General features: G+C 42.1%; 2 protein-coding genes across 2 annotated transcripts; one reads left to right on the top strand and one right to left on the bottom strand.

Annotated features, from left to right (window-relative positions):
* Nucleotides 1-6,106: 6,106 nt before the first annotated feature.
* On the top strand, nucleotides 6,107-9,497 carry LOC127302284 (uncharacterized). Its single transcript, XM_051332691.1, has 5 exons — nucleotides 6,107-6,331; nucleotides 6,601-6,686; nucleotides 8,034-8,897; nucleotides 9,005-9,157; nucleotides 9,247-9,497. Exons 1-5 carry the CDS (start codon nucleotides 6,316-6,318, stop codon nucleotides 9,478-9,480), a joined length of 1,353 nt encoding a protein of 450 aa, XP_051188651.1. The 5' UTR covers nucleotides 6,107-6,315; the 3' UTR covers nucleotides 9,481-9,497.
* Nucleotides 9,498-9,604: 107 nt separating this feature from the next.
* LOC127302283 (ubiquitin carboxyl-terminal hydrolase 2) lies at nucleotides 9,605-15,246 on the bottom strand. Its single transcript, XM_051332690.2, has 3 exons — nucleotides 14,944-15,246; nucleotides 11,827-14,791; nucleotides 9,605-10,233 (listed from the first exon to the last, which is right to left on the bottom strand). Exons 2-3 carry the CDS (start codon nucleotides 14,784-14,786, stop codon nucleotides 9,963-9,965), a joined length of 3,231 nt encoding a protein of 1,076 aa, XP_051188650.1. The 5' UTR covers nucleotides 14,787-14,791; nucleotides 14,944-15,246; the 3' UTR covers nucleotides 9,605-9,962.
* Between the last annotated feature and the right edge of the window lie 12,188 nt (nucleotides 15,247-27,434).

Below are 27,434 nucleotides of genomic sequence, written 5' to 3' on the forward strand. Positions count from 1 at the left end.
TGCCGAAGTGCCAGTTCCTGTTTTCTGCTGTTTTTGGTTTCAGAAATCCTAGTAACGAAATATTCTCGGAATCGGACGAAATCAACGCCCAAGTTCCTATTTTCATCGGAAGCATCCAGAACACACGAGAACCGCCAGAGAAGGGTGGCAGGGCCACCACACCACACCCCGGCGCGGCCTAGGGGGGGGGGCGCGCCCCCCTAGGGTGTGGGCCCCCCTTCGACCTTCCTGCGCCGCCTCTCCGCCTATAAGAAGCCCCTGGATCAGAAAACCCTACACCGATTGACGAAACCCACGAAAACCTTCCAGAGCCGCCGCCATCGCGAAGCCAAGATCTGGGGGACAGGATCTCTGTTCCGGCACGCTGCCGGAGCGGGGAAGTGCCCCCGGAAGGCTTCTCCATCGACACCGCTGCCATCTCCACCGCCATCTTCATCACCGCTGCTGCTCCCATGAGGAGGGAGTAGTTCTCCATCGAGGCTCGAGGCTGTACCGGTAGCTATGTGGTTCATCTCTCCCATGTACCTCAATACAATAATCTCATGAGCTGCTTTACATGATTGAGATTCATATGAGTTTGTATCACAATTTATCTATGTGCTACTCTAGCAAAGTTATTAAAGTAGTTCTATTCCTCCTGCACGTGTGTAAAGGTGACAGTGTGTGCACCGTGTTAGTACTTGGTTTATGCTATGATCATGATCTCTTGTAGATTGCGAAGTTAACTATTGCTATGATAATATTGATGTGATCTATTCCTCCTACATATGCATGAAGGTGACAGTGTGCATGCTATGCTAGTACTTGGTTTAGTCTTTTGATCTATCTTACACTATAAGGTTACTAAAATATGAGCATTATTGTGGAGCTTGTTAACTCCGGCATTGAGGGTTCGAGTAATCCTACGCAATGTGTTCATCATCCAACAAAAGTGTAGAGTATGCATTTATCTATTCTGTTATGTGATCAATGTTGAGAGTGTCCACTAGTGAAAGTGTAATCCCTAGGCCTTGCTCCTAAATACTGCTATCGCTACTTGTTTACTACTGCTGCGTTACTACTGCTTGTTTACTGTTTTACTGCGTTACTACTGCTGCAATACTACCACCATCAACTACACGCCAGCAAGCTATTTTCTGGCACCGTTGCTACTGCTCATACTTATTCATACCAATTCGTATTTCACTATCTCTTCGCCGAACTAGTGCACCTATTAGGTGTGTTGGGGACACAAGAGACTTCTTGCTTTGTGGTTGCAGGGTTGCATGAGAGGGATATCTTTGACCTCTTCCTCCCTGAGTTCGATAAACCTTGGGTGATCCACTTAAGGGAAAACTTGCTGCTGTTCTACAAACCTCTGCTCTTGGAGGCCCAACACTGTCTACAGGAAAGGAGGGGGAACGTAGACATCAGGGAATCAAGTCGATTTGATGCTCAATACCTCGCAATGGTGGAAGTCCTGCGGGTACCTCATCCAGAAACACGTCACCAAATTCCTGCAAAACATTAGAAACACCAAGAGGAAGAGGGGTCATGTCGTTAGAAACCAAAACCGTACCCCTGTACAAGAGCACAAGAGGCATGGCTGTAGGATCCTCACTAAATTCTCTCATGTCTTCTTTGGTGGCTAATGAGACTAAGGAATTCACTCTCTCACTTTTTGTTATATCACTCACAACATTACAATTCTCTCGCCTATCTAAAGAAGCATCCTCCAAGTTGACTTCAACTTTCTGACGAAACTCATTGACAATTTGCTGTGGTGTCATAGGCTGTAAATTAATTTTCTTGCCCTTGAACTCCAAGTGATATGTATTGGCACGGCCATTGTATTGCACAGAACGGTCATAGAGCCAAGGCCGACCCAATAGAAGGTGGCACACCGTCATAGGAACGACATCAAAATCAATGCAATCCTTGTACGGTCCAATAACAAACTCAACACGCACCATGTGGTTTACCTTCATCTCACCATTGTCGCTCAACAACTGAATATAGTATGGATGCGGGTGCGGTAGATACTTCAACTTCAGCTTGGTACACAACTCCTTGCTTGCTAAATTGCGGCAACTCCCGCCATCAATAATGACCTTGCAAGCCTTGTCAGGACCAACTAAAGCCTTTGTTTTGAATAAATTGCAGCGCTGAGTAGATGCACTAGGCAACACATTAAGAGCACGCTGCGACACAACAATGGTGCGAGCATCAGACGGATATGCATCTTCACCATCAGTGTCATAGTCATTATCTTCTGGAGCATTAGGATCAACATCATCTCCAGTCTCGTATTCATTGTCCTCATTGATAATCATGACTTTGCGGTTAGGACAATCTCTCTTGAAGTGACCCTTGCCACCACATGTATGACAAGCCATGTCACGATTACGCGCAGTAGACACATTAGAGCCACTCGTACTTGCAGCAGATTCGGACTTCTTTGTGTTAGACACATTGGAGACCGGCTTACTAGGCGGAGTAAAGTAAGGGGCGGAACGCATCGAAGGCGCCTGCGCCATAGATGGGGCCGCGCGGGGTGTGAAACGCCCAGCTCCCGTAGCTCGACCTTTGATCTTTGCTTCGTCAGCCAACTGTGATTCAGCTTCTCTTGCATGATGTAACAATTGATTCATATTGGTGTAGTTGTAGTGACGAACAATGCCTTTGATATCATACTTCAAACCGTTGAGGAAACGCTGCATTGTCATCTCGAGAGACTCACGGACACGGCCACGCTGCATAAGCATCTCCATCTCCATGTAGTATTCATCCACAGTCTTCACACCTTGTCTCAATAGAGTCAGCTTATCATATATATTCCGCAAGTAATTTGTAGGCACAAAGCGAGAAGTCATCTCTTCCTTCATAGCACGCCATGTGCGTATAGGTTTCTCACCATCCTCGGCTCGGTTACGAACAAAAGCATCCCACCAACGCAAAGCATAGCCATCAAATTCGGAAGAAGCAAGCTTAATCTTCCGATCTTCAGTATAATGTGGATGTAAGCTCCACAACTTCTCAATCTTGAGCTCCCAAGTGAGGTATTCTTCAACATCAGCTCCTCCTTCAAACTTGGGTATCGAAAACTTGGGCTTACCCAAACCATCTTCCTCATCTTGTCCACGACCATTGCGGCCAAGTGGAGCCCAACCGCGAAGACGATTACCACGTGGCGCATCACGAGCATTGTGTGTGTCATCTTGAAGCTCAGGATCATCGTCATCTTCTTGTTGTTGTTGCGCGGTCAAATTCTCAACAGCTAAGCGCAAATCAGCAAGACTGTGTTATACATCCGTCATTTGATCTTGCATTGTAGTGACGGTCACATGAGTAGCATCCAGCTTTTGGGAGATCTCGTCAATCTTCCCATTAAGCACCTCGTCCTGAGCGCGGAATTCACGTCGCATCTCATTACGAAGAGCCTCTTGTTTTCCTGGTTAACAATTTTATGATCACTAGCAGACATCGTTAGTAGATTAGTGCACTAAATCAAAAAAATATATGGTGGTACTCTCACAACTCACTCAAAACTGATAAGAAAAGGAGATCTTACCGTTCCAAAGTAAATTAATGTTGCTTACCACTTGTAGAAACAACTAGTGCACGGATGTAGCGAAGCGAATATCAAGGGTATAAGAACTAATCACACGACAAAGCAGGGTATATGTGGGGCTGTAGGTAGGCTACCTATTTGCACCAATAACAAGCTCTAGCGCTGACAGTAGACAACCAATGATACTCACACAAGGCGATATAATGGGGCAATGCAACTATATGTGGGAAAGATTGCAATGCACAAGAGAGACGCTAGCAAAGCTCAACGAGACAGGCACAAGATTGCTCAACTACGGGTGCAGTAAAGTAAACTTAGGCCTTCACTTGATTCAACTAGCACTTCACTTTTCTTTTTGGATTTTTCTTTTTGTATAACACACGCAGCTATGTAGCTCTTTTTGCTTCTTTTCAATTTTCTTTTTTTTTTATTTTCTGACACAACTCCTTGATAACACTGCCAACAGAAATATGCAAAGCACCGATAACCTAACGAGCAGCCTGTCGAGCGGTAAAACTAGTCTCTTCTGGGCAAGTTCCTAGTCACTTTATATCGAAAGGCTGTGTCTATGGTTGAGAACAAGCACACTGTACGCTATGTGGACTCGGAGTAACAAAAACTGACATTAGACGACAAAGGAACACTAGATGATAGAGTAAACTCAAACCCTAAAAGACTAGATGGAAAGAAAAGATACGCAAAAACAACTACGAAAAGCAACTAAAACTTGAAATTAGTGCAATCTAAGGCTATGGCAAACCATAACCCTAACTTTTTATGGCTTTTTCTGGATAGGAAAACACTCACAACTCAACTATGGGGTGGATTGTGGATGGCTTACCGAGGAAAACTGGAAATCTGATACCAAGATGATATGGGGTGGCCCGATCTTCTCAGTAAGCAACGGTGGTGATGATGATCACGGGGTGATGGCAGCGGAGGAACACGACGATGTAGTGGATGATAACTTGTATGACGCAACGAGATCTCTCGATTGGTCCATGTCGCCAATGCAACAGCTCTCAACTCTGCAAGATATTCGCAACTCCACACACTTACGCACGTAGCCGCCGACCACGAAGCGGTAAGTTGCAACCGTCTAATTCCCAATGGAACAGCAGATCACACAAGACTTTTTCAGGATCTACACAAATATCAAGCAATATGGTGTAGGAATTCAATAGTTTTGCTAGAGCAAACAACTAAGAACTAGGGTTTATCTTAAACGTGGTCTAAAGCAGCTAGGGGGCGTCCTGAGCACTTATATAGGCGTCCGGGACGAGTTCTGGTCGAAAAGATATAAGAATAACCGACCCAGAATAGATCTGGTCGAGACAGACTCGGACGGATCCGGTCTGGAATCCGGTCAACCGGGCCAGGGACCGGGCCGGCCGGTCTGGCATCCGGTCAACCGGGCGGCAACTGGAAACTTCGCAAAAGTTCGTCCGGTTTGGCTCCGGTACGATGCGTCCGGTTGGCGCCCGGTCAACCGGGCCAGAGACCGGGCTGGCCGTCTGGAGGCCGGTCTAACCGGTCTTTGGACCGGCCTGGACGTCGACTTCTCCTCTCGCGCATGCCTCCCGCTCCTCCCTCGCGCGTCCATGAGATATCTTCATGTCCAGCTCCATGTCCAGCTTCACGTCCATCTTGACGTCCGTCTTCATGTCCAGCTGCTCCTCTACTCCTCGTGCGATGCTCGTCTCCTTTTGATACCTGATGATACATAAGTAATAGGACTTAGGCAGTATAAAGTTCTCATCAATCAAAGTACCTTTTAGAAACAAGTTCACCTGTTGTTTAAGTAGCTTCGCACGAGCCCTTGTAATTGGTCCAATCCGAACTTCATTGGACTCGAGCTTCACAGCAGATTCATCTTCATCTATCAATGACGGGGGTAGTGGTGTAGTAGGGATGTCCTCATCATCTTCGAAATAATCGAAAACAGCAAACAAAAATTACTTTTAACCCTGTTTTTATCTTCTTCCTGGAAAACAGAAAAGGGCAGGGGGTTTTGTGGGAAAATTCCCCCTTGTCTTCTTCCCCGGGCTGGTGCGTGTCCAGCTCTTGACGGCAGCTCACCTTGCCTAAGAGCAAGTCCAAGCAACAATGCTACATCTACGTAAAAATTCCTACGGGAACGACTTACGCGCAGACGTGGAGACCTGAAACAAATCCACGATGCTAAAATCAAGGAGGCCAAACAGATTCGAACCACCCATATGCATGCACGTAATCCCATAGAATTTTTCCCGTAAGCTGATTCCCGTAAGCGTAGCATTATTGAAGTCCAAGTATAGCTACCCGTGGGCAACCCGGTCCGGACAGGCCGACCCAGCCTGGCCCGGCCCAAAAATCACGTGCCAGGCTAGACACCTCGGACCTGCAAACAGGCCGGCGCATTTGGCATCGCACGTAAATTGATTCAGGTCGGCCCTTTTGCATTATCGATGCTCCGAGTGGACTCTAAGTCTCTAATCTCCTGACCTCGTGGCCCATGCTGAGAGTTTCTCAGGGTTTCGCTTTGGCTCTGGTTTCGTTTTGCTCCAAAAACAAAACAAAAAAAATCCGGTTTCCTTCCGTCTGGCCGTGAATATTACAGCCCTTCCTCCCGCCGGCGTCGGGTCAGCCGTGAGACGCGTGATTTCCTTCCGCCCGGGGCCTCCTCGTCTCGTTGGTGTCAAATTCAAATCGAAGCTGAGAGGGAGTCATAGGGAGAGGCGCCAGCGGCAGAGCTTGATCGAGAGGATATTTAGCATCATCGTCCTATGATGCCCATCCCAGGTGCCCCGTAAACCACCACCTCTTCGTCTCTCTGTTTTTTGTTAGTAATGTCATTGCTGTTTTATTGGATTGTGCAAGATCGTTGAGACTTGGGAATGGCTGCAATATTTTGCAAGAACATCTAGGGTCAATTGAAGTTATTTTCTTCTTAGATCTGAAACAAGTTTCTTTATAACGCCATACCCTTGAATCTGTATGTGTGCTGATGTGCTATCCTGTTTTGTTCATTCGTTGGCGTCTCAACTTGTCATAACCATGGCATGTTGCAGGTGTATTGGTTCAATCATTAGCAGAAAGGAAGGTCTCACCCTGCTATCAAGATGACGCTTCTCAAACTGGCTCACCAATTCCGGAGGTATGTTTTATAATAATGCTGATAACCGAATGATTATACTGCAATCTCCTACTGTCCCTTGTTTCGTTTCAGTGTCTTAGTTTTAATTCTGCACCAGAAAACTTTGTTTCTAGTATTAGATTCATCCATATCATTATGAGAGTGGACTTTTAGAGCAGGTGCTTGGTGAGCACCCCTATCCACACCATGTATACTGCATTAAGATCCGTGCTAATTCTTTTTGTTCCCCCCTCAAATAATTTCTCATTTTTGTATCTCTCACACCACACATTCTTTGAAGTCAAAAACTTGCAGATCACTTAAACATAACAATTGGAAAGTGGGAAAAATATTTTGGATTTTTTATGTCATTATCTATATATGTATCTCAAGATTTTTTTTTTTTGAATTTTAAAAAAAATTAAATTTAAATTTGCACAAAAAATTTCTGAACTATTTTTCCTCCATTCTATTTGTTGTTTTTGAGTGATTTGCAAAAAAATCTAATCGAAATATTGTATAATTTGAGATATAGAAAAAAGAAAAAGACAAAAAAAGAGAAGGTGCGTGGAGCGCACCTGCTCCACCACACTTTTCCCTATCATTATAAGTAATCGAATTTATAGCGTTGTTTTCCCGTCACCAGCAGTATCATGTGCTTTATTTGTTCTCTGATTATTATGATCGAGATCCCCCTTCGAACCCTTTGTAACATGTCCTTAGCCTCGCCCAGGTACTAGCACCCCTGGCCCCAAGGAAGATTTGATTTAAACCTTGGTTGCTTGGTAGCACAACCATGTATTCTGCCATTGAGCCACCCAATCCCCAAAGCTAGCTATTAAATATAACATAATTGATGTAGTGTAGGTATATACATGTATACAACATATATTACATTTTCTATCTATATGTTAACACTGAACTGAAGCAAGAAGGACATCCAATTCTTCGATATTGCCAATTTACCAGAATTCCACATCAAAACAGGTTCAATGTTCAACATGGGATAGCATGAGCAAGTACACAATGCTGAACATGAGTTATTTAAAAAACTCAAATTTAAGATAACCATCTAAGCATCACTGAAATGCAGCAACAAATTCTACTATCCTAGGTCTTTTCTAGACTACTTCACTTTGAAGCTGCCAGAATTTAGGATACTTTGTCATGCCATAAGGCGTGTTCCTACTGTGTCCCAGCCATGTCTGAATCCAAAAAAGTATTTTTGCTTACATGGAAACGCTTAAACTTGTCCTGACAGGCATATCTGCGTTATGTCCAATGCTGTATTTGACGCATACTCGATATTAGTCATAACTTTTTCGCCTCTGCAATTCAAATCTTGAACTTTTATACTTCTCCATGCAGGATATCTGGCATCATATATGTTCTTTTCTGCCAATGAAGGATGTTGCGCGTGCTGCTCGTGTGTCTCACGTCTTTCTACGCGCTTGGAGGTGCCATCCCAACCTCACCTTTAGTAAGACAATAATGGGATTAAGCAAAGAATCTCGTGGACAGGGTAAAATAACAAGAGACTACAACAACAAAATTGGCCATATTCTGAAGAATCACGGAGGCATTGGTGTGAAGATACTAAACCTTGAATTCTATGGTCCTTATAATCTCAAAACCAGCCACTGTCTTGATAGTTGGCTCCAGATTGCTCTTACCCCAGGGATAGAAGAACTCACCCTTACACTGTATCCAAAGAGGAAGCAGACATTAGAAGAGGAAAACTACAACTTACCATTGTCACTTTTATCTAATGGGAGTGGGAACTCTATTCGTGCACTGAACTTCTTAGGTTGTGCCTTCCGCCCCACTGTAGACTTGGGTTGCATGAGAAGCCTGACAAGTCTGTCTCTATGTTTTGTGCATATTACTGGGGATGAGTTGGGGTTCCTTCTTTCCAATTCTATTTCTCTGGAGATATTGAACCTTAGCTGTTGCGTTGAGATAATCTTCATCAAGATACCTTGCCTGTTGAAGCACCTGAGCCACCTGACAGTGTCCGATTGTTATGTGCTGCAAGTGATAGAAAGCAAAGCTCCAAATATATCCAGTTTTACTTTTGACTTTAAGGATAGAAACGTAGACCTATTACTTGGAGAATCATTGCAAGTGAAGGAAATAGAGATATGCCATCCTTGTGTTCTTCGTGATGCTCGTACCATGCTCCCGTCCAGTACGCCAAATCTTCAAACTCTTACCATATGTTCGATTGACGAGGTATATACTAGTACAACACTTGAGGTGCCTACGGACTAGCGATATGCATATAGCTGTAGTTATTATATAGCAAGTAGGGGGGACTAATCTCAGACATTTTTATGCAGGAATCTAGCACGCCAATGTTACCAAGCAAATTCCTACACCTCAAATATTTAGTTATTACTGTAATGGAATGCGCCTTTCCTGCACACTATGATCTTTTCTCGCTTGTTTCTTTTCTTGACGCGTCTCCTTGCTTGGAGACTTTCGACCTAGATGTAAGTAACTGTTCCCCCTGCTATGATATTTTTCAGTGACTATATAATTTAGAGCTGTAGATTCAAGCATGTTGGATTTTCATCTACAGGTACGAATGATACTACATGAGCATGACATGAATGTCGAAGACCTCTCACAGTTGGAGGGGATTCCAGGACACCGCTATGGCAATCTTAGGCGTGTGAGGATCACTGGGTTCTGCTTCAGAAAGAGCTTGGTTATGCTCACATGTCATATCCTTGAGAATACACCATCGCTTGAGTGCATTACACTTGACACTTGTGGCGGGACTGCATGTTCCGGCGACGAAGTTGGCTCATAGGCCAAGGGCAAGCCCGCGAACACCCAGCTAAGAAATCATAAAGGAAAAAAAAAACAAGAAAATCTGGAAGGAGAAACACCTCTCAGTGAAGTGTTCTTTAAGATAGAGGGTAACGACAACTATGTAATAATGTAAAGCAAGTATGTCATTTCTACTTTAAGATGGAGCTACATGTTACAGTATACGCCCCCATCACTCAAAATTTAGGGGCGCCCTAAACATACCCAAAAAAAGTGCACCAAGCTGTCTATGGTTTCGACTTGTAAAGCGATACAACCAACAACGCTCAACAAGACCTTGCCGAGACACATATGTATGAACTGTTCGCCGATTCTGAACAATTTTCACCCCTCCAACTATGCTCCAAAAAATTACTGTAGGCAGTATGAACAGATTGGTTCATACCCAGGCCGCCTCTGGCTACCCACCGAAAAATAATGTGCTCACCACCTCTTGCTTGACATTGATCTTGCCCTGGCTACTCACTGGTTCATGAGACCAGACATGTTATCTTGCTCCGCCACCCTTTCGTAAAAAAGAATGTAAGCCTCACAGTTGAGAACTTCCTGCAGAGAGGTTTCTCTGACGTGTGAGTCGCTTGCATAAAACCAAGACTTCGAGGAGTGGCTCTGCTGCTGCCGACCCCCTATCTTGCCAGATCTTACATATGCGACATAATGTCCACCTGTCATGGTTCCCATGTGCTCGACAACAGCAACTAGCCTATAAGTGGTGCTGTCATTCTCCTTAGATCTGCACATCAAGGAAACCAGTTATTTGCAAAATCCAAGCCAATTTAAATGCTGTAAATGACTCTTTCAACCCATAAATCAAAGATATGGAAAGTGCACAAGGCCCCCTAAACTTGCGTGAGTACGTCACTTGGGTTTTGAACCTTAGAACAACAGATCTAGGCACCAAAACTTGTATAAGTGTGTCAATAAAAATCAAACTGCGTATGTTAGATGTACTCTGAACTGTGGAACTCTTATAAATTTAGAACAAGAAAACAATACAACATAAACCCAGTGTAAACACAAACTGGTGAGTTGTGAGCAGATTTTTTAACACTTAACCGTAGGGGAATCCCCTAGGTATATATATATATATACGGCACCATACGTAGATACGCGTATTTTTGCTTTGTAGTACACATACCTGAGGGTATACATACCTAAGTTACACATACCTAAGGTATACATACCTAAGATATGCATACTCAAGTGATACATACCTAAGGTATTGCATACCTAAGGTGTACGTACACTGATACGTGTATATATATGTTAGGTATGTGTAACTTGCATGTGTGTATGTTAAGTATGTAAATGTTAGGTATGTGTAACTTGTATGTGTATATGCTAGGTATGTAAACCTTAGGTATGTGTAATTTAGACACGTACACTCCAGGTATGTACGAAATACACGTTTGGTGCCCGGGCACCATGGTGCCCCAATTGAGCGTAAATTAACTGGTGCTCCATGGTGCCCGGGCACCATACGTAGATACGCGTATTTTTGCTTTGTAGTACATATATATATATATATATATACATCAAAAGATATGTACGAGTTGTGAGCAGTCAACACAGCTTATTGTATATGCCTTCAAATCTAAGGGTATGTTTGGTTCTAGCCCATGACAAAAAGAAATTGGTTGAACTTTTGGTTGCCCCTGAATTAGCCAACATTGGCAAGAAAACTGAACTAGATTGGCCAAAGAGGCATTGGCATGCCAAATATTTGGCAACCCAAACAAAGACCGAAGTTTCAGCATGATCAATAAATTGGCAGGGTAAGTTTTGGCTATCATAGCCTAAATCATGTATGTAGCACTCATTGAGTTGGAATAGCAAACCTATGCTACTGGTTTAACCTTATTCTCAAGATTTACATTGATTAAGAAAAAGTTTCCACGCAATCCACTTCCTTTCAGGATAAGGACGTGGCAAACTTGAACCAGGGAATAAGATTGGAAACAGTTTGCAGAAACATGTCTACAGAGAAAATTCTAAAAATTGAGAACCCATGAATCAACATCATGTATATAATATTTATCATTTCAGTTTCAAAAAAAATCTATGATTAAAAAAACCATTCTATCGTTGATAAAGAAAGATCAAATATCCACCAAAGCAATAAGTGGGAGAAACAAATAGTGTTATTTTTATCTTCTCATGTCATTGTGGAGAATTGCTACATGGCCAACTACTAATTTAGTGAACTATAGACAGTCAGCGGTGTCTCCTTATGGCTTGCTAGGAGCTACAGCTGCAGGTAAGCAGAAAACTATTGGGTTGATTAAAACACATTTGGTAGCTTCAACTGAGTAAGAAAAAATAGTACCTTGGGTCCATGAATGGCCGTATATCCAGTGTCTCCTTAAAGCACACATGCCCTTTCAGTTTCCTGAACCGACCATGAGAGTCGTGGCTGAATCTGTTCAAAGTAATTGTCAATACAGGTGGTGCCTTGCTGATAAGAATTCTCCTCATTGCAGCTCTGAAAACCTTTGTTTTATCCTCTTTCTGTTTATTTTGGTTATCTTTTCCTTTGTTTGCCTTGCCAACCATCTTTATTCCCTTTGTTTTATCCTCTTTCTGTTTATTTTGGTTATCTTTTCCTTTGTTTGCCTTGCCAAGCATCTTCATTTTCTTCCTCCTTCCAATATTCCTCGTGAAGCCATCTTCATTATCTTCGTCGCTGGGTAAGATGCTTTGCGTCTCTGATGGAAGGCTACTAGTCACACCTTCTTCAGCATTAGCACCAGATTCGGCCTTTTTGTAGCTAGTAGTACTGCAAGAGGCAGAGTCATTATCAACACAACTCACAGGCACACTTGTTTCTTCAGCAGCTACATCCACGTTATGCCCATCGTTATGCTGGGCAGAGTCATGCGGTTGCTCACTGGTAGATGTAGATTCCACTTCTGAGCTGCTCAAATCCCTACACTCCTGGTGGTTTGTTTTACTGTCTGGCTGCTCGGTAGTGTTAATGGTAAACACTTCACCTTTTTCCAGCGAAGTAGTATTTTCCATGTTTGGAGAATTACCATCAGCTGTGTTCTCAGCATCGATCAAAGGAGGATTTGTACACACCCCTTCGTTACAGCACATGTCAGCATTTACATTGTTAGAGCAACCATCAGTTGCCGTGATCTCATCGATGTCCTCCTTTTTCCTGCAGCTCACAGTGACTTTATCATCATCTTGTTTTTCATCGCCATTTGCCATCATCTCCTCACTTTCCTCTCTGTCACTAGCTGCCGTCTCCTCATTCTCTTTTAATTCATTGGTGTTTGGGTCTACAATAGCTATTGAACAGTGCTCGCAATGCCATGATTCAGATAGCAGCTCCGGTTCAGTATACAAAGCCAAGCAGCCCTCGACTGATATGGGAGCATTACTATCATCCACTTCATCATCAGCACTATTGCTACTCCAAGCCATCACATCAATATCTCCAGTTGTACCAGTTTCTTTGTTAGCATCAGAAGTTACTTCAGGCTCACCAAACATATCACCAAGACCAAAACAGCCATCTTCGTCTCCATCTCCACCATATAAAGAATGTGCATAATTTTCTGCTACTGGAGAAACGGCTGGAAGGGGACCAATAAAGTTTGGATTTTGTGAGCTTTCCTCAGTTGCTTCCATTCCTTCAGCAATGGTACCAACTTCTTTGTATGGAAGCAAGATAACAGGCTGTAAACAAGCTGCATTGTCAACAATGTCCTCACCTGAGTGCTCAGAACTCAAGGCCTGCTCTTTGGGCAAGGCATCATCTCGACTGTGAAGTGAACCATGTATGGCATCTGTGCTTTCCCAGATCTCTCCTGCTTCAGTAGAGCATGCAGAATCAAGAATCTCAGAGTATGTTTCATCTCCATCAGCAAGATAATCCAACCAGGATATGGCATCCTCCACAGGTGAAGCGGTCTTCAGTTCATGGTTGGGAACAGAAGCACATGATTCAGTGCAGGCAGAGGGATCCGGCTCTTTCTCGCTGACAACCTGTCCCAATTCCGAAACTGGAATCTGGGAATCAGTGCATTCAGCAACTGTTTGGACTTTTTCTTTGTTACTCTCCACTATTGTTGGAAATACTCGAGTAATAGGCTTCGCATATCTGCGATTTTTGTTCCTATCTCGTATGGACTGGTTGGTCTTCTTGGCTAGTGGTGATGAAACTCTCTTGGGTGGAGTCTTCCTTGATGGAACTGGTAGGGAGAGATCAAGGAATTGGTCATGTTTAACAGATCCGTGTGTGCATTCTGTGCTGGACACAGTACTGGACAGCTGACCACCAAAGATGGACTCAACAATCGTAGGAACCCCTGCACTGGAAGCATCCTCCGCCAGCTTCCGCGCTTCAGTTTCCTCCGTGCCTAAACCATCAAGAAAACAGCGGAGTAACTCATGGCTGTCCTGCATCTGGTAGCCTTTGAACTGAGGGTATTTTGAGCTGATACTTGAGAAGAGGCTCTTTGGGCTGAGTGCACCTCCCGCATCATTTGAAGCACTCGTTTCTACAAACAGCTTCTTCAGCGACATAGTAATGGCGCCTGTTGCAACATCTGGCCCTAACATCTTGCTGCGGAACATATCAAGCGCTAGGAGGCTCTGCAGCACTGAATTGAAGAAGCAAGTATTTCCAAGATTTGGCAGCCCTTTAATCACAGTACCATGGCTATTTGCCAGAACCAACGCACTGCTACCGACGGCACCAATACTCTTCTTGTCAGGGACTGCCGCTGGTGCTGCTACAAATGTCTGCACCGTAGGCATCTCGATAGGCACCTGGTTTTGGCATAACACGCAGTAGACGATAGTCGGCTGGTCATACCGCGCAGCCCACCAATGCCGGTCCTGCTTGGCGTGCCTTCTGGCATGGCCATACGGCATGGTGGTATCTGGCATCTCACCGCCACAGAAATGCCGGCCGCAGTCCAGGCAGACCCACATATTGCTCTTCTCAGCCTTGGCTTTGGCAGCAGCGCCTTTCGGGCCGCCTCCACCTCCCTTCTTCTTCTGCTGCTGCTTGCCCCCGCCTTTCTTGCGCGGGCCTTCGTCCCGGCAATGCTCGCACGACACGAGATGCTTGGAAGTGATGATCTCCCGGAGGAGCTTGTCCACGTAGGGACCGTCGCGGCCGCAGTGGCCGCAATGCTCCCTGCCGGCCACGGCCACTTCCTCCGTCGGATTGCCTGCGTCCTGGGACGCCTCCACCTCGTCGCCGGATCCAGCATCAGCCAGCGTGTCCCGCTGCTGCGCTTTCTTTGACTTGGCCTTCACCTTCTTCCCCATCCCTCCTGAAACACAAGAAATCCGGCATGAGAGCGAGCACGCGGATCCAATCGAACCCTAAGGACGAGACCAGTCAGTAGCTACACGGCCACCAGCGGCGGATCTAGTAGGAAAATTTCTCGAGGTCCAGCAAGTAATCTTTGGATTATGCTCATACCTTAGAAACCAACGCCTGAAGCTGCGGACGGGGTCGATGCAGCAGGGACGCGACGAGGTAGAACGTGAACGGCGACGGCGACGGCGGCAGCGAAGCGCGTGAGAGGCGGGCGCGTGCTGCTGGGAGCTGAGGCGAGGGAGTCGGCAGCGGAGCTAAGCTACGGCGCGGCGCGGCGGCGCGTCTGGCTAGGGCACGGGGATGCTTCAGGGCGGCGCCGCACTAGGTGGGATTTGGGGGGCGCTCGGGTGGGAGAAGAAGAGGAAACTTGGAAGGTGTTCCGATACGGTACGGGACTCCAAATCCGAGTTTGGTTATGAACATGTTCGCAATCTTTTCAAATATAGGAAAAAACCATATATAAATCGCCAAATCGAGTTGGAATAATATGGAATCCTCTTCAGCAAATATCACGGTATCGAAGAAAACACTGCTTTTAGCTTGGAAACATCGATTATTACATGGCATAAAACAAAGACTCACATGTTTCCGATTAGATCTGCTTATTACACCGAGTGGGAACATCAGCATCGGATCAAAATTGGCCGGGGTGATGGACAAGGAACATCAAAGATTAAAACTCTTGGGTGGAGGGCTTTGCATGCCACATTTGTATGCAAGGTTCTGAAGATATTCGCCATCTAATGTTCACCTGTTATAGAGCTAAGGAAATATGGAAAGCTTTGGGACTCGAAGAAGTGATTAGTGATGCTGTTTGTTTAGACATATCCGGCTCTATTGTTCTAGAGAAGATATTAAGAAGTCCTTTAAAGAAATTACCGATTATTGGCCAGCTAGGGCTCCAGGAAACTATCTTGGTTGCATCATGGTACATTTGGTGGCAAAGAAGAGAAGCTGTGAAGGGGGAGAGAGTGGCGCCACCAGCTCGGACGGCGTTCTCAATTCAAGCACTAACACTCAATTATGATTTAGCGGCTAAACCCACAACTCCAAAACAAGTTCATTGGGTTAAACCTCCCCTGAACAATTATAAAGGGAATATCGATGCTTTATACTATCCTAATGGCATGGGGTTGTGGTTGTTATCATTCGAAATGATCATGGTGAGGTGATATCAAGAAGGGCATGGCCATAAGTTAATTTGATGGATGCCAGAGTAGCGGAAGCTGAAGCTCTTCGACATGGTTTGCAATTGATTGAAAATTTGGGTTGCTCCCCGGTTATTGTTGAGTCGGATTGTTTAGAGTTGGTTGATGCTTGCAATGGGGCAGAAATTTGGGGACCATATACACCTATCTTGGCAGATTGTTTCCAAATTTGCCAACGTTTAGGGATGATCAAGGTTCAACATTGTCCAAGAGAAGCAAACAAGGTAGCTCATAATCTTGCAAAGTTGTGTTTTGAATCAGATCGAGTTATTCAGTGGGATGGTGATCCGCCTAGTCATGTTTTTGTAGATGCTCTGTATGATGTAGCTCTTTTGAGCAATGATGTAATCGAATCTTGATATCAGCATCAAGTTTTAGACGCACTCTTTTCCTTACCAGTGTACCGAAGGGGACTGGAAGGTTTTTAATGAGGCGGCCTGCTACCTTAATATATATTTATGTTTTAAAAAAAGCTTGGAAACATCGATTATATAAAATAAAATCTAAAAAAACAATATAACAAAATCTGTAAGCACCTGATTCAAAATAACATATAGATATTGATAACCCACAAGTATAGGGGATCGCAACAGTCTTCGAGGGAAGTAAAACCCAAATTTATTGATTCGACACAAGAGGAGGTAAAGAATACTTATAAGCCTTAACAACTGAGTTATCAATTCAGCTGCACTTGGAAAAGCACTAGTAGTAGGGGTGATGTGAAAGCAGCAGTAATATGAGAGAAATAGTAACAAGAATACGTAAGCAGAGTGCAAACGAATACGTAGGCAATGGCACCAGAAAATAGTTGATACTACTTCCAATAACATATAGGAACGAGTATATGATGATGAAAGATGGACTGGGGTTCCCAGCTATCTACACTAGTGGTAACTCTCAAATAACAAGTGTTGGGTGAACAAATTACAGTTGGGCAATTGATAGGATTGAAATAGCATTAAGACAGAACATCAATTTATTAATCATGTAGGCATATTTCCCATATATAGTCATACGTGCTCGCAATGAGAAACTTGCATAACATCTTTTGTCCTACCAGCCGGTGGCAGACGGGCCTCAAAGGAATCTACTGGTAATTAAGGTACTCCTTTTAATAGAGCACCGGAGCAAAGCATTAACACTTGGTGAAAACATATGATCCTCATACCTAAGCCTTCCCCTCCAGTTATCCCAATTGCTGTCACTCTGGTGCCTCGGGTTTCGGACATAGACATGTGCAAACAACTTGTAGATACAATCTAAGCAATAATTATAGAGCTTAAATCTAAGATCATGCCACTCGTGCATTAGTGACAAGCATTAAACACAACAAGATTGCAGCAACAATAACTTCACAAACTTTATAGATAGATTGATCATAATGTAACAATTCATCGGATCCCAACAAACACAACACCAATTACATCAGATGGATCTCAATCATGTAAGGCAGCTCATGAGATCATTGTATTTAAGTACATGGGAGAGAGAGTACCAACTAGCTACTGCTCGTCCATGGGGGAACTACTCACGGAGCATGATGGAGGCGGTGGCATCGATGGAGATGGCTTCCGGGGGCACTTCCCCGTCCCGGCGGCGTGCCGGAATAGACATTCTGTCCCCCGAAACGGAGTTTCGCGATGGCGGCGGCGCCCCTGGAGTCTTTCTGGAATATGATCGATTGTTATAGGGTTTTCGCGTCACGAGGAATATATAGGCGAAAGGGCGGCGTCAGAGGGGTCCAGAGGGGCCCACACCACACCTGGGCGCCCCCCCTCCTAGGCTGCGCCGCCTTGTGGTCTGGAGGCTGTGGGCCTCCTCTCCGTCTCTCCTTCGGTGTTCTGGTCCGTCTCGGTAAAATAGAAGGTTTGGCTTTTGTTTCGTCCAATTTCGAGAATATTTCCTGAACAGCTTTTCTGGAACCAAAAATAGCAGAAAACAGGAACTGCCGCTTCGGCATCTTGTTAATAGGTTAGTCCGGGAAAATGCATAAAATCATTATAAAGTGTGAGCAAAACATGTAGGTATTGTCACAAAACTAGCATGGAACATCAGAAATTATAGATACGTTGGAGACGTATCAAGCATCCCCAAGCTTAGTTCCTACTCGCCCTCGAGTAGGTAAACGATAAAAAAAATCTGAAGTGACATGCTACTAACATAATCTTGATCATACTATTGTAAAGCATATGAGATGAATGAAGTGACTCAAGTTAATGATCTATAGTTTGCTAACAAATAGATAACATATAGCAAAACTTTTCATGAATAGTACTTTCAAGACAAGCATCAAAAAGTCTTGCATAAGAGTTAACCCATAAAGCAATAGATTCAAAGTAAAAGGCATTGAAGCAACACAAAGGATGATTAAGTTTCAACAATTGCTTTCAACTTTCAACATGCATATCTCATGGATAATTGTCAACACAAAGTAATATGATGAGTGCAATAAGCAAGTATGTAAGAATCAATGCACAGTTGACACAAGTGTTTGCTTCTAAGATAGAAAGGAGTAGGTAAACTGACTCAACATAAAGTAAAAGAAAGGCCCTTTGCAGAGGGAAGCAGGGATTAAATCATGTGCTAGAGCTTTTTAAGTTTTGAAATCATATAGAGAGCATAAAAGTAAAGTTTTGAGAGGTGTTTGTTGTTGTCAACGAATAATGGTAGTGGGCACGCTAACCCCCTCCTCAAACAGACTTTCAAAGAGCGGCTCCCATGAAGCACGTTATCTCTACCAGCAAGGTAGATCATCCCTCTTCTCTTTTGTTTACAGATGTACTTTAGTTTTATTTATGGATGACACTCCTCCCAACCTTTTGCTTACACAAGCCATGGCTAACCGAATCTTCGGGTGCCTTCCAACATTTCTCATACCATGAAGGAGTGTCTATTTGCAAAATTAAGTTGCTTACTGATGAATCAGGGCAAAACATGTGAAGAGAATTATTAATGAAAGTTAGTTAATTGGGGCTGGGAACCCCGTTGCCAGCTCTTTTTACAAAATTATTGGATAAGCGGATGAAGCCACTAGTCCATTGGTGAAAATCTGCCCAACAAGATTGAAAGATAAAACACCACATACTTCCTCATGAGCTATAAAACATTGACACAAATAAGAGATAATAACTTTTGAATTGTTTAAAGGTAGCACATGAAGTATTTACTTGGAATGGCAGAGAAATACCACATAGTAGGTAGTTATGGTGGACACACATGGCATAGGTTTTGGCTCAAGGTTTTGGATGCACGAGAAGCATTCCCTCTCAGTACAAGGCTTTAGCTAGCAAGGTTGTTTGAAGCAAACACAAGTGTGAACCGGTACAGCAAAACTTACATAAGAACATATTGCAAGCATTATAAGACTCTACACTGTCTTCCTTTTTGCTCAAACACTTTTACCAGAAAATATCTAGACCTTAAAGAGACCAATCATGCAAACCAATTTCAACAAGCTCTACGGTAGTTCTCCACTAATAGGTTTAAAATACATGATGCAAGAGCTTAAACATGATCTACTTGAGAGCTCAAAACAATTGCCAAGTATCAAATTATTCAAGACAATATGAAGCATTTTCTGTTTCCAACCAAATAGCAATAAGTGCTGCAGCTTTTAACTTTTGCCATGAATATGAAAAACGAAGAACACAAGTGTTCAAATGAAAAAGCGGAGCGTGTATCTCTCCCACACAAGGATTGCTAGGATCCGATTTTATTCAAGCACAAAAATAAAAACACACAGACGCTCCAAGTAAAGCACATAAGATGTGACCGAATAAAAATATAGTTTCACTAGAAGTGACCTTATAAGTTGTTGATGAAGAAGGGGATGCCTTGGGAATCCCCAAGTGTAGATGCTTGAGTCTTCTTGAAATATGCAGGGATGAACCACGGGGGCATCCCCAAGCTTAGACTTTTCACTCTTCTCGATCATATATCATCCTCCTCTCTTGACCCTTGAAAACTTCTGCCACACCAAACTTCTCATAAACTTCATTAGAGGGGTTAGTACTCAAAAAACTTTAATCCACTTTAGTCATGTAGTGACACATTGCAAGAACTCAATAAAACATTAGCTACAGCTCTCCATGTCTAGAAAGCCTTACTTAAAGTCCACAAGAGACAATGCAAAAAAACAGAGACAGAATCTGCCAAAACAGAACAGCCAGTAAAGACGAATTTTTTAGAGTTACTTCCGTTGCTCAAATCAAAAAACTCAAAACTAATGAAAGTTTCGTACATATCTGAGGAACACGCATGAAAATTGGCAGAATTTTTAGATTCTCCTACAGAGAGATCTACTCAAATTCGTGACAGCTAAAAATTTGTTTCTGCGCAGAAATCCAAATCTAGTATCAACCTTCTATTAGAGACTTTACTCGGTACAACAATGCAATAAAAATAAAGATAAGGAGAGGTTGCTACAGTAGTAACAACTTCCAAGACACAACAAAACAGTAGCAAAATAAAAACATGGGTTATCTCCCAAGAAGTGCTTTCTTTATAGCCATTAAGATGGGCTCAGTAATTTTAATGATGCTCACATAAGGATGAGAGTTGAAGCAAAAGAGAGCATCAAAAAACAAGTTCAAAACACATTTAAGTCTAACCCACTTTCTATGCATATGAATCTTGTACACAAATAAATTCATGAAGAACAAAGTGACAAGCATAAGAAGAATAAACAAGAGTACCTTCAAAAGTTTCAGCATCTAGAGAGGTGTTTTAGTACCATGCAAATTTCTACAACCATATTTTCCTCTCTCATAATAATTTTCAGTAGCTTCATGAATAAACTCAACAATATAACTATCACATAAAGCATGTTTCTCATGATCCATAAACACATAATTTTTATCAAGCTCAAAAATATTGGGATTAAAACTTTCAAACCCACTTTTATCAATAATATAACAAGATGATTGATCAATTTCAAGAGATATGGGACTCCTAGATAAAGTCAAGACTTCTCCAATCCCATTTTCATTAGTAGTACAATTAATATTATCAAGTATCATAGGACCATCATCTAGAGCTTTATCATAAACATTTGCTACACAAAACTCTTTAGTACCATGCATTTCGACATCAGGCACAAACAAAGCATTATCATAAGATTTATCAAAATAGCATGGATTATCATAGATAATAGTAGCATAATTATTCTCACAAGTTTTACTCATAGGGAATATTTCAAGAGAATCTACAGGAACATAACATTCATCCTCCGTTGGTAAGCATGGAGGACAATCAAATAGTGTAAGAGATAAAGAGTTACTCTCATTAGAAGGTTGGCATGGGTAGCTAATGTTGGAGATATGCCCAAGAGGCAATAATAAAATGGTTATTATAATATATCTTTGAGTTTATGATAATGTTTACATACCATGCTATAATTGTATTAACCGAAACATTAGTACATGTGTGATATGTAGACAACAAAGAAGTCCCTAGTATGCCTCTTAAACTAGCTTGTTGATTAATGGATGATTAGTTTCATAATCATGAACATTGGATGTTATTAATAACAAGGTTATATCATTATATGAATGATGTAATGGACACACCCAATTAAGCGTAGCATAAGATCTCGTCATTAAGTTATTTGCTATAAGCTTTCGATACATAGTTACCTAGTCCTTATGACCATGAGATCATGTAAATCACTTATACCGGAAAGGTACTTTGATTACACCAAATGCCACTGCGTAAATGGGTGGTTATAAAGGTGGGATTAAGTATCCGGAAAGTATGAGTTGAGGCATATGGATCAACAGTGGGATTTGTCCATCCCGATGACGGATAGATATACTCTGGGCCCTCTCGGTGGAATGTCGTCTAATGTCTTGCAAGCATATGAATAAGTTCATAAGAGACCACATACCACGGTACGAGTAAAGAGTACTTGTCAGGAGACGAGGTTGAACAAGGTATAGAGTGATACCGAAGATCAAACCTCGGACAAGTAAAATATCGCGTGACAAAGGGAATTGGTATCGTATGTGAATGGTTCATTCGATCACTGAAGTCATCGTTGAATATGTGGGAGCCATTATGGATCTCCAGATCCCGCTATTGGTTATTGGTCGGAGTGAGTACTCAACCATGTCCGCATAGTTCGCGAACCGTAGGGTGACACACTTAAGGTTTGATGTTGAAATGGTAGAACTTGAATATGGAATGGAGTTCGAATATTTGTTCGAGTCCGGATGAGATCTGGACATCACGAGGAGTTCTGGAATGGTCCGGAGAATAAGATTCATATATAGGAAGTCATATTCCAAGTTTGGAAATGATCCGGTGCATTTATGGCAGGTTCTAGAAGGTTCTAGAAAAGTCCGGAAGAAATCACCATGGAAAGTAGAGTCCCGGAGGGACTCCACCTTGCATGGCCAGCCAACCATAAAGGGGAGGAGTCCAAGGTGGACTCCCCTAGGGTGGCCGGCCAACCCACCTCAAGGAAAGGTGGGAGTCCCACCTTGGGTAGGACTCCCTCCTTGAGTAGGTTTCCCACATATGGGAGGTTTTAGTGTGGGGGTCTTATTCGAAGACTTGGACTAGAACTCTTGGGGCTTCCACCTATATAATGAGGAGGAGAGGGAGGGGGGCAGCCACTCTTTGCCTCAGCCTTGGCCGCACCCCTTAGAGGGCCGGCGCCCAACCCCCCTCTCTCCCCAAACCCTAGCTTCTTCTCCTCCTCCACTTCTCCCGCATATGCTTAGCGAAGCTCCGCCGGAGATCTCCACCGCCACCGCCACCATGCCGTCGTGCTGCCGGATTCAAGGAGGAGCTACTACTTCCGCTGCCCGCTGGAACGGGGAGAAGGACGTCGTCTTCATCAACACCGAACGTGTGACCGAGTACAGAGGTGCTGCCCGATTGTGGCACCGTGATCAAGATCTTCTACGCGCTTTTGCAAGCGGCAAGTGATCGTCTACCGCAGCAATAAGAGCCTACTCTTATAGGCTTTGGAATCTCTTCAAGGGTTAGTCTTTATCATCCCCTCGTTGCTCCCATCTTCTAGATTGCATCTTGGCATGGATTGCGTGTTCGCGGTAGGAAATTTTTTGTTTTCTATGCAACGTTATCCTACAGTGGTATCAGAGCCGTGTCTATGCATAGATGGTTGCACTAGTAGAACACAATGGTTTGTGGGCGTTGATGCTTATGTTGTCTTTAGTTTGAGTACTTTGCATCTTTGTGGCATAGTGGGATGAAGCGGCTCGGACTAACTTTACATGACCGCGTTCATGAGACTTGTTCCTCGTTCGACATGCAACTTGTATTGCATAAGAGGCTTTGCGGGTGTCTGTCTCTCCTACTATAGTGAAGATTCAATTTACTCTTCTATTGACAACACTAGTATCACCGTTGTGGTTCATGTTCGTAGGTAGATTAGATCTCTCTCGAAAACCCTAAACCACGTAAAATATGCAAACCAAATTAGAGACGTCTAACTTGTTTTTGCAGGGTTTGGTGATGTGATATGGCCATAATGTGATGATGAATATGTATGAGATGATCATTATTGTATTGTGGCAACCGGCAGGAGCCTTATGGTTGTCTTTAAATTTCATGTTGAGTAGTATTTCAAAGTAGTTGTAATAGTTGCTACATGAGGTGAACAACCATGAAGACGGCGCCATGAACCTTGACGCTACGCCGACGATGATGGAGATCATGCCCGTTGATGATGGAGATCATGTCCGTGCTTTGAAGATGAAGATCGAAGGCACAAAGACTAAAGGGCCATATCATATCACATATGAATTGCATGTGATGTTAATCCTTTATGCATCTTATTTTGCTTAGATCACGACGGTAGCATTATAAGATGATCCCTCACATTAATATCAAGATAATAAAGTGTTCTCCCCTCGTATGCACCGTTGTATAGTTCGTCGTTTCGAAGCATCTCGTGATGATCGGATGTGATAGACTCAACGTTCACATACAACGGGTGTAAGCAATGTTGCACATGCGGAATACTTGGGTTTGCTTGACGAGCCTAGCATGTACAGACATGGCCTCGGGACGACGGAAACCGAAAGGTTGAACACGAGTCATATGGATGATATGATCAACATGTTGATGTTCACCATTGAAGCTACATCATCTCACGTGATGATCGGTTTTGGTGTAGTGGATTTGGATCGTGTACCACTTAACAACTATGAGGGATGTTGTATTAAGTGGGAGTTCATTAGTAATTAGATTAAAACATGAACTAATTATCATAAACATAGTCTGAGTAGTATTTTGTATTAATTTTGTAGTATTGGCATCCGTTTACTACTATGCGCTAGTCTTGTTATTGAGATAGAAATACTGTTAAATCTGATAAGAAACTTTACGGATTAGTACCGTATTGTTAAAGAATCAAGAATTGATTAAGTCCTATTGCAAACTTTTAGTAAACCTCACATTGTTGATTCAAAGAGCTATGGTTTCAATTAGTACCCAAAGTTATCTTGTCTCCGTGAAACTTGAAGTTCAAATCTGTTTGAAAAGTAAGGAGCTGAAAATTTAGTTTTCAGAAATAATCAAGGTATGAGATATATGTGATATCTAAGACCTTATTGCAAGATGATAGAATATAAATTTGGTGAGACTACATAAACTCATAAGTTTTATGAGAATGTATGAAGGTTGAAGACGCCAGGCGTCACAATCCTCCAACTATTGGGGCACTAATAATATTCGCATATCCATGAAGTTATCATCCTTAGTATGCACCGTTGCTAAGACTCGTCGTTTCGAAGCATCACGTGATGATCGGGTGTGATAGATTCTACGTGTGCATACAACGGGTGCAAGCCAGATTTGTACATGCGAATACTAAGGTTAAACTTTATGAGCCTAGCATGTACAGACATGGTCTCAAAAAGTTGTCATGAATTGATGGATAAAATTATGAGTGAAATTGTTCATCATAGTTATTAATAAGTGAAATCTAGAACACTTGTCATATGATGATCAACTTCAAAGTAAGAACCTCAAGGTTATTGGTATTTGACCAACAAACCTAGAAGTTATTGATGTTGAAGTGTTTTTCTGAATAATGAGGAAAGCTAAAAGAGAAAGCGCAAAAGATATTGGCAGAAAGAAAAGAAAAGACTAGAAAGTCTAGCTCGGTGTATATCAATGATATACATGTTATGGATGTATTCCTCGTTTGGTCACACAATGAAATTCTTGGGTATTTGTACCATATTGGTTGGTATGAAGTGTCATACAAAACAACGCAATACAAGAATACAATGGCCTAAGTGACTGACAAGGAATATGATAGGAATGCACGTCTGGAACAAAAAATAAAGTGTTATTATGTTCATCGTTGGCATTCTATCTAGCCCTTAGAATTTATAATAAAGAACTTAATAATTGTTATTTTGCTCTTGTCAAATAAAAACAATGAGTTGTTCAAATTATGACATTACTCCATGAACGATGGATAAGTTATTATAAATTTTAATGGTGAAACACACAGACATAACACTGATGCTAAAAATGCCATAAGGCAAATGATTTGAATTCCACTTATTTGTGGAACCGCCATTTAGGTCATGTTAGAAAGGAACGCATGAAGGAACTCTATGCAAATGGATTTTTGGAGTCATTTGATTTTTGAATCATTTGGCGCTTGCAAATCTTTTCTAAAGAGAATGATTAAAATGCCGTTCATAGGCCAAAAGTTGAACGGGAAACTAACTTAGTGGAAAAATACATGATGATGTATGTGGTTCACTGGGCATAGTTGTGTGCGGGAGATTCTTCTACTTCATGAAAACTTTCAACAATGAATTGAGTATATATATGTGGATATATTCAATAAGGAAGAAGTTTGAAACATTTGAATGGATTCAAATAAATTTCAGCATGAAGTGGAAATCATCGTAATAGAAAAGTCAAATATCTATGATTGGATCATGGTGGAAATATTTGAATTACGAGTTTTAGCGAACATCTAAGAGAGTTATGAAATTGTTCTACAACTCACATTTCTTGGAGTATCATAATGATGATATAGTATTCAAGATATATATCCAAACCTTGTTGGATTAATGATGAGATAAAAATATTATGACGCCATTATATTTTTGTGGATTATGCTTTAGTGACTACCGCTTTTACACTAAATAGAGCATCATCATGATCCGTTGAAATGACACCATACGAGTTATGGCATAGGTAAGAAACCTGATAGTCTTTTCTTAAATTTTGGTATGCATAGCATAAGTAAATAAGTTTACAACCAAAATCGGATGAATATCTTTGTTGGTTATCCCAGAGATTTGATTGGGAATTCTTCCCACGAGACAAAGACAAAAGTGTTTGTCAATGTTTCTTATTTCCGAGAAATTGTTTCTAGTGAAGTATTTGAGTGGGAGGACAATATAATTTGATAAGGTTTATGAACCTGAGCATAATGATCAGAGTAGCGCAGCATCGGAATTGGTTTTGGAAGCGGCCACAACGATCATGGCTCCCATGACTACAAAGTGTTTTAGTCATGGAGATCGAAGTACATATTGAACCTTGTAGGTATGGTTTACTTTGTGATCAAATAAATGATTTGTGGACAAAGGATTGATTTTGAACAATGATAAACCAACTACAAACAAAGAAGTTATGATGGGCCCTGACTCCGTTAAAATGGCCATGCGCCATGAAATCCATAATAGATGAATACTTTTTGAAAGTAAATGGATCTATAGACTTGGATGAAATATCCTTGAAGAAGCTCGACTTGTCGAAAAATTGTTTACGACAAAGTTCAAAGAGTTGACTACGATAAGATTAGATCTTCCGTAGAAATGCTTATAGTCTATATGGATTATTCTAGTAGGATGGCAAAATACATTACTTATCAGAAGTATGTATTAAAGGTGTATACAAGATACAACCAAGAGTTTTGCTGGTCCGTGGAATATTAGATAGGTATACAAACTTCAATTTGATGAAGTGAGTATCGCGGAGTTTGAATCTTCACCAGATGAAATAGTCAAAGAGTTTTTGATTTCATCAGAGACGATGAAGAGGCTTGCATTTGCAAGAAATTAAGTGGGAGCGCTAAGACATATTTATAATACTTTATGTAGGTGACATATAGTTGGTTATAAATAATGTAATTATATACTTGATTAAAAAGGTTTCATTGAGAAATTAACTTCAATGAAAATATATGGACTGAAACAAATTTAGTGTCAAGATCTATGAAGATAGATTGAAACACAAAATAAGTTTAAGTCAAAGTACATAGAATGGATATTGAAATAGTTCAATATAGAAATATTAAGAAGATGTTCTTGTCATGTGAAGTTTTAACAAGACTTGAGTGTATCTGACACTCAATGAGTAAAAACACATGAGTGATTATAGATC

The sequence above is a fragment of the Lolium perenne genome, chromosome 5 (assembly GCF_019359855.2).
Source record: "Lolium perenne isolate Kyuss_39 chromosome 5, Kyuss_2.0, whole genome shotgun sequence".
NCBI classification, from domain to species: domain Eukaryota; kingdom Viridiplantae; phylum Streptophyta; class Magnoliopsida; order Poales; family Poaceae; genus Lolium; species Lolium perenne.

Excerpts from the sequence above, each read along its gene's own strand:
- LOC127302284 (XM_051332691.1), top strand. Across the intron at positions 8,898-9,004 it reads CCATATGTTCGATTGACGAG|GAATCTAGCACGCCAATGTT; the intron begins GTATATACTAGT and ends ATTTTTATGCAG. Across the intron at positions 9,158-9,246 it reads TGGAGACTTTCGACCTAGAT|GTACGAATGATACTACATGA; the intron begins GTAAGTAACTGT and ends TTTCATCTACAG.
- LOC127302283 (XM_051332690.2), bottom strand. The coding sequence starts at position 14,786 with ATGGGGAAGAAGGTGAAGGCCAAGTCAAAGAAAGCGCAGCAGCGGGAC. Across the intron at positions 10,234-11,826 it reads CGGCCATTCATGGACCCAAG|ATCTAAGGAGAATGACAGCA; the intron begins GTACTATTTTTT and ends CTTGATGTGCAG.